The sequence below is a fragment of the Limulus polyphemus genome, unplaced genomic scaffold (genome assembly GCF_000517525.1).
Source record: "Limulus polyphemus unplaced genomic scaffold, Limulus_polyphemus-2.1.2 Scaffold77, whole genome shotgun sequence".
In the NCBI taxonomy this organism is placed as follows: Eukaryota; Metazoa; Arthropoda; class Merostomata; order Xiphosura; family Limulidae; genus Limulus; species Limulus polyphemus.
The window spans coordinates 662,453-670,624 of record NW_013665687.1 but is presented as its reverse complement, the minus strand read 5'-3'; the positions used below and the strand labels follow the sequence as shown (position 1 = coordinate 670,624).

General features: G+C 33.2%; 1 protein-coding gene across 6 annotated transcripts in view; it reads left to right on the top strand.

Moving 5' to 3' along the window:
- LOC106467053 (glutamate [NMDA] receptor subunit 1-like) overlaps positions 1–8,172 on the top strand; it is a 127,079-nt gene that overhangs the window by 112,367 nt on the left and 6,540 nt on the right. For 5 of the 6 annotated variants that reach the window (XR_002612440.1, XM_022395705.1, XM_022395718.1 and 2 more), the window contains 3 exons: positions 1,152–1,324; positions 1,957–2,064; positions 4,374–4,519. Coding sequence is in view for 5 of the 6 variants with exons in the window: in XM_022395705.1 (XP_022251413.1) it covers positions 1,152–1,324; positions 1,957–2,064; positions 4,374–4,519 (427 nt within the window). In the remaining variant the exon portion in view is untranslated. Of the gene's footprint in view, positions 1–1,151; positions 1,325–1,929; positions 2,065–4,373; positions 4,520–8,172 lie in introns of those variants that run through there. The other variant, XM_022395721.1, reaches the window with a different exon arrangement.

The following is an 8,172-nucleotide window of genomic DNA, read 5'->3' as shown; positions in this document are numbered from 1 at the left end:
TATTTAAAACTTGGTCATAAATACAACCTCCTATTTTATGGAAACACTCCATAAAAAAACAACCAAACAAGTACATAAAAAAAAATTCAAAAAAATAAGTAAATGTAGGGATGGCTAATGTCAATCCTTCAAAAACAATGCAAATATGATAGTAGGGATGGCATTTGCATCCTCCCTACATAATAGTACAGGCAAGAATTAACATATAACAATATATATAACTATTAAATCACAATTGAGTTTAATTTATCCTTTTTTTTTCTATTAACATTCTACTACACTGTGTTACTGTGCTATTATGTAGGTATTATACAAATGCCACCCCAACTATTTTGTTTGCATTGTTTTTGAAGGATTGATATTAGCCATCCTTACATTTATGTCCTTTTTCGAAAAGTTTTTCTTTACTTGTATATTATGTAGTACCTAAAAGTATGCCCTTTACGTAGAATACCATCTAAGTGTAAAAACTCAGGAGCTTTTTTCCCCAAATTCCACTTGGCGTACATATTTAAAATACTGGCGCCCCTGAATTTGTTTACTAAACCGTTCTCCATCTTTGTAAAACTGATTCAAAAAGCGACACATTGCAATTGAAGATGAGGTGAAAAAAACGACATTTTGCAATATTTACAGCATTAATATAGCTATCAAAAAACATTTTTGTTCTGGCTATCTATTTAAGTTTGTTATATGCTTTTCTTACACATTTGCACTTATATTAAGTAGTTTATCATTACTATCATACACAGATTTTTAGGTGAAACTCATTTTCAATAATGACGCAAGAAAGAAAGAAAATCGTCCTATTAGATCATTCGTTTATTTCGAATGTATTAAAGATCAGGAAGGAAGGATTTTTCGCCCTCTAGTGCCCAATAAATATTATTTAGCATAATGTACACGGATTATTATTAAGATGAAAAATTTAGTAGCTTTATTAATTTAGTTATAGAAATTTCTTTTTTTTTCTTCATACATCTATTCAAACTTGTTCGTTTCTTTGTGAGTTAATAAAACTCGTTTTGATGTTAGCAAACTTAGCATTGTGTTAACGATTTAAGTGAAAAATAAATATACGAAAAACAACATAGAAAACATTTGATCGTCATTTAGTTTTAATGGGTAAATGTTTTATAAAAACCCAACAGAGAACTGAATGCTTTCATCTGGGATTCTTCTCGATTGGAGTATGAAGCTGCTCAAGACTGTGATCTGGTAACAGCAAGGGAACAGTTCGGCCGGTCAGGCTACGGAATAGGCTTACAGAAGAATAGCTTCTGGGCTGATCAAGTTACTCTGGCTTTGTTAGAGATGCATGAAAGTAAGCTCAATACTACTGCAGTACTTGAAACTGAAACTTATATAATTCACACCTTATGAATAAGAACTAAATTGAAATTTCTGATTCTACTTTTATTCTACTTCGCATTTTTGTTTCTATATATTCTAAGTGCACAAAAAAAAACGGCATAGTTCAATCATTTTAATTTAATCAAATTAAAGTGTTATTTATTTTAAGCATTAGATTCATACTCTCCTTAACTTTGTGTATTTAGAACTCAAGTCCTAAAAGAGTAACTTTACTTTTTCTAATGCACTGATAAATATTCATTTACTTATAAAAAAGAACAAAATCGAAATGCTATATTTAGAAAAATAATTTATTAAAAACACGAACGCCTATATGACATTGATAGTTATTTGCAAGCATCTGGAGAAATCAAACGTTTTTTTTTTTTAAGTCGCAAAACACATACTATTTAAACTACCCTGTTTGTCTTCATCACCTAACTTTGTTTTGTTTATAATATTTAATGTAACTAATGAATGGATTTGGTAAATAATAATAATAAACCTTAAACCGCAATTGGCATACCTTTCCAGTTTATGCCAGCTTAAGAGTTGAACATTTCAAATGATTTCCAGATAACCAAAATACATTACTTGCTTAAGGTGGCTACATGGAGGACTTGGACAACAAATGGATATTGTCTGGGGGTGACAAATGCGACAACAAACATGAGAAGTTTCCTGCTACTCTTGGTTTAAAGAACATGGCGGGTAAGTAGACAGAATCCGCCCCACACAGAGTATTTCCCACGAAAATGTTTATTTGTTTGTTATGTATTTCGCGCAATACTACACTAGAAAAAGAGTGGCTCAAGAATTGGCACGATGGATGGTGTTGATTAGCTGCCGTCCCTCCAGTCTGTTACTTCAAAATAACAGATAACCCTCGTGTAGTTTTGCGTGAAATTCAAAACAAATAACTTTAACACATAAACAGAAGAAACTACCAACATAAGTTTGTATACATCTAACTCTGAAGTTTATTTACAGCCAACATTATTATGACATGCGGGCATTATATAAAGTATAATATAAACTACTCAGGCAACAAACGGCTTCTAGTGAGTAAATCATTTATTAACCTATATAAAGTATAATATAAACTACTCAGGCAACAAACGGTTTCTAGTGAGTAAATCATTTATTAACCAGTTGGGTTTCTTTCCTTACTATTATACATAAACTTAGTATTCTGAAATTTGTTTAATTTTGAAGTCTAAGTTCAAGGGAGGTTCCGTTCAATCTACACTTTGATCAACGTGTGTTATTGGGTCATATTAGTTTCGGATAATTCCACTCCTCATCTGTAACCCTGAACACAAGTTAACCAAAGAGAGATAAGCTGGATAGTGAATAGTGACACTTATTCTTCACTTCACCTATCTAGTGTATAGGTTTTTCTCATAGTGACTAAAAAACACATTCGCGCTAACAGAATGGTTTTTCCTTACTATTAGTGGTGTTTTCGAATCTTATTCCCAAAACGCCCCCACGAGAACCGATCAACGTGGTTTTCGATTTGCTTAAAACTATTTTCGTAGCACCAATATAAAGAAAGCATTATTTCTCTAAATATTTAAAATGCATTTATTTATATCCAAGGTATATGTACATACACTTAACATTTATTAAGTTTGAATAAAAAATAAATAAAATAAGTAACGACTTACGCATTACATACAAATTGGCAATAACAAAGCTTGTTTGTTACTAGTACGCATGACAAAAATGTTAATTAAAAGCTAAATTTGAAGAAAGATTGGCTTAATGTGATGGCCGTCACTTTAAAGTACTGTTATTTCCAACCTGAACAGAAACTTATGCGACACCTGAGCTGAGCTATCAGATCAGAGATCCCTATGGTTGACACCAGCTATCCCTAATTTTGAAGTAATAAACTTCATATAAAAAATATATATATATAAGAAAATATGTAACGATAATATTGCCACAATTTATGAAATCCTTTCTTGATATCGGCACAACAGCATGTTTGTGGACTTACAATGCTAGAAACTGGGTTTCGATACCCGTGGTGAGCAGAGCACAAATAGCCCTTTGTATAGCTTTGTGCTTAACTGTAAACAAGCAAACAATACAAGTCTGCGGACTTACAACACTAGAAACTGGGCTTCGATACCCGTGGTGGCAGAGCACAGATAGGCCATTGTTTAGCTTTGTGTTTAACTTCAAATAAATTCTTCATATCCATTTCATTCGTTCTTTTCTCAGAAATTTGTCTTTCGAAAAATGGTAAAGTTATTAACTTTTGTCTTTCTTTATATACACACTATAACAACCAGGAAGTACACAATAAGATCTAGGCAATATTTTTAGGCCCAAACACATAAGTAAACCATGGTCAACTGTATGTAATTACGATGTTATCTCACACTGGCTAAAACCCCGTTTCACAAAATATTCTTCGAGCGTGACGTCATTATGCAGGATCGCTATAAATAACATGTATTAAAGCTCAAGGTTGAACTTATACCGAGCCGTTAGCAAAAAATTCCAATTAAAATTTTTTTATGAACTAAGTTTAAATTTCATTCCATGAAAGCCAATCATCAATTAGAATGAGTAAATAAAGTAATGTTTCGTTTGCCTTAAAGCAATATCAAAACAACGCAAAAATCTACGTTAGGAGAGCTTCTTTCGTAATATATCATCTGCTTCACACACTTTACGATTTAGATTAATGCTGTCTAGTCTGATTATGAAAACTCGCTTTCTCTGTCTTTGGTATGTTGTAGTATTTTAAAGTAAAAATACAAGTTTTTGTTAGCAGCAGTGCCAAGAAAATTATTATTTAAATAGCATCAACAATTTTCTGCTCATTTACTTTAATAAGTTATATTGTTTCAGTGGAACATTAAGCAGAACAGGCATAGTAGGTTTAAAAACTTTAATTGACTGTAACTGCCTGTTGACAGAGAAGGAGACGATGTTCCGGATTTTATACTGAAACTTTCTGTATATCTAAGAGCTATCAGCTAATTATTATTTTCTTTCTGTAGGGGTTTTTATTTTAGTCGGTGCGGGAATTGTTGGAGGTGTAGGCCTAATCATCATTGAGATCATCTACAAAAAACATCAGACTCGTAAACAGCGCAGAATGGAATTAGCTCGTCATGCTGCTGACAAGTGGAGAGGGACTGTAGAGGTAAGTTGTGTTATCGATCGAAACCGTATGTAACGTCTTTAAAGCTATAAAGTAGAAGACGTGAAAATACCTTTGAGTATATGCATTTCAATAGAAAACTAAAACATAGAGATGAGTATTGTTAACATCGAGTTCAGCTTTCCTATTCAAATGGTTCTACACATTCATAACTTCCTTTCAGACACACTAGTGAGTTAATAATTATCCAAACTGTTAAAATATATAAAATATGATATTCAGTTGATAGTAAACTAAATGCGTAATACTTATTAAGTAATAATATATGCATATATATATACATATGTGTATATATTTGATTTATTTTCCTGATTTTTGCGAATATAATGGTGTCTGATGTCTTATGTTTGACTTCATAAATAGAAGATTTGGAACAAACCTTCACAGTATTCGATCAGTACGGAAATTATTGTATATTGGCAAAACGAGAAAAAATTGGTAAGTTTCTAAAATGCAAAGAGCTGTTAGATTTTTGGGGAAGCAAGGATATAATAGATAAAGTTTTATAACTGAAAATATCTTGCGTTTCAGAAGTAACTAATGATTTATTTCTTATTATGGGGATAGTGCTGTTGTAAGTTTTGAAACATTTATATTAGCATTTATGAAATAAAATAGTGAAAACACTGTGCCTTAGCTTTATCCTCAAATAGTATAATTTTTCATCACTAAAATATATTCTTGAGTATCAGTGACTGTAAAATGGAGATATATCGGCATATATTTAACTACTAAATTTAAATTATCATTTAGCTCGGTTTTAAACCATTCGAAATTGTAATACGTAACATAATAGTGACTTACCGAACAAAGTTTTCAAATATAACAAAAAATGTTTCAACAACGACTTAATAGTCTAAGACACAAAACAGTAAAAGCAGTTTGATATTCTTGCCTATTCGAAAAAATGTATCTGTTGTTTTATTATGTAACTATAGGAGTTTTTGGAAAATGAACTTTTTGATTTTTGAGGTGCAAAAAATTATCTAAATATAGATATTTTATAGGAACATGTTTTTAATACCTAAGAGTGAATAATATGTACGCGCAATTTTGAAATTTATAAAATTCACCACAAACAACCCTGATTTAAGTAAGTGCACTGGTCAAAACGAGTAAAGGATAATCGGAACTTGTGATATTATAGCTATGACATGACACAAATCACTGTACAAAATAATATGAATTACCGCCCCATCAGTTCAATCTTATGAACATCAGGCTTCTAATGGTCATTCATATGAACTGAAATCAAATGATTTGTCTTTCAATTATATATAGTTCTTGTCTCAGTCTTTATTTTGTAGTGAATTACAGAGTTCAAAATATTCCACATTTTTCATGAGCCATGACGGGTTGTTACAGAAGAGGTTCAATAAAATTAAATCACAGAGCGTATTTCTTCCCCAATTATGACCGAGTTCGTCGCACAGAAAAAGATCGAACACAAACGTACAATTGAAAAACCAATGTTTCACGTATAGTGCCATCAAACCAATTAAAGCCAGCTAATCACGACAGATGCTCTGAATTGGTCCATGTATAGTACTATATAACAAATGGAAGCTAGCTAATCACGACAGATGCTCTGAATTGGTCCATGTATAGTGCCATCAGACAAATCAAAGCCAGCCAGTCACGGCAGATGCTCTGAATTGGTCCATGTATAGTACTATCTAACAAATGGAAGCTAGCTAATCACGACAGATGCTCTGAATTGGTCCATGTATAGTACTATCTAACAAATGGAAGCTAGCTAATCACGACAGATGCTCTGAATTGGTCCATGTATAGTACTATCTAACAAATGGAAGCTAGCTAATCTGAATTGGTCCATGTATAGTGCCATCAGACAAATCAAAGCCAGCCAGTCACGGCAGCAGCTATGGATTGGTCCCAAGCATCTCCAAGTGTCGTTACCAAAATGTGAAACTACTTCCAAATACAAATCATGCACAACGCAAGCAGAAGACTACGATCTGTGGGATAGAAGTTCCGAAACTGGATCAGATGTTCACAGTCGTAACTCGACGCCGTGTCAATCTACAGATGATTAGATGTAGGCTACACAAAGTCAGCCTGTATGCCAGACGCTCGATGATATGCATTCGACTTACAGTAAGACACAAAACAACACTTCTGCGACTCTGTAGTGATACAAAGAACACATCTATTAACCAAAAACATATGCGCAACTTTAATCCTTTATACATATATTTTGATACACCCTATAGCCAATTAACCAGTTTCTACTCATTTGAAGGGAATCAAGACTGAATCCAACCTTATTTTCATAAAGGAATATAACGCGTATGGCGATGTTGGAAGTATAGTGTGAGCAGGAAGAAGCATTGGAAAAAGTACAAACCTCTACTTCCTGCAGAATACTAGCATCGGGACGATGTAGCCTATCACATCCTAATGTAATCTTCGCCTCAGCCTACCTAATACGTGATAACGACCACCCCAATATGCTATGGTACAGAACTGCACCATGTGTTAGCTTCCCCTCGTTAGTTTTTTTATTTTAAATTGTAATGTTTTTCACGGATTGTAACTAACTTAAAACGGGGTTATTTTTTAAGTTTTATTTTACGTTTAGTGTAACTTACAAGGGATAGCACACTGAACTGGTGCGAGAAACTGTTAAATGTTTCCACGTATCTCTTGCCAGTTCAACATATTCACCGAACACATTTCCTCTTGTGTCGTATTTTGTTTTGCTTTCGTGTGAAATAAATGTTCGTTTGTTTTTGCAATTGGATATTTGTGTACGATATTTTTCTGTGTGACGAACTCGGTCATAATTGGGGAAGAAATACGCTCTGTGACTTAATTTTCTTGAACCTCCAGGCCCTAACTGACTACTCTGAGATAATTTCACGAGTCAGAAAATATCACAATAATACGCTGGAGCATTCATTCGCTTAAAAGACTGACCGAATAAAATAGCTTACTCACAAGGGAATTGATTCACAACGATAATGTACGGGACACATTTGGCATACACATCAGATTCTGTCAAGTGACACAATACGCTAAATATTTCGTAAAAATAGTTCTTTAAGATGTATTCACGCACTTATCAATCCTTGCTTTATAAATGCGATATCAGCATTTGGTAACACTGAAGCGAAATTTCATGAACTTTAAGGATCTAAAACCTCATCTAACCAAATGCTCATTTACAAGAGCATGCTGAATCTATATAAATATAATAGTACTGTCCGTTTTATGTCCATGCAACTACTTTGCATGGTTTGGATGGATCTTCACCCAAATTGGTTTGGAGGTTCATTAGGTCCATACAGGGGTACATACATATTGTCAGTTTTACATTTTACGTTTTTTACCACTATCTCACCTCCTGTGGATGAGTCTTCATCAAATTTGGTTCGAAGGTTTATGGAGAGATACATAAAAATTTTCATTTGTGCATTTTGCTTTTTGCGATTTTTATGGGCTTTGTTGCGTTTTGCAGTTTTTGTGGGCGTTTTTGCGTTTTTTACAATTATATATAAGGGAAGCAACTTTTAATGTCCTAAGATAGCCGTTCATTAATCATGAATTTATATAACTTCCGTCCGGAGTACTCCAACAAGATACCAATAATTTGTACTTCAGAGAAAATTCTG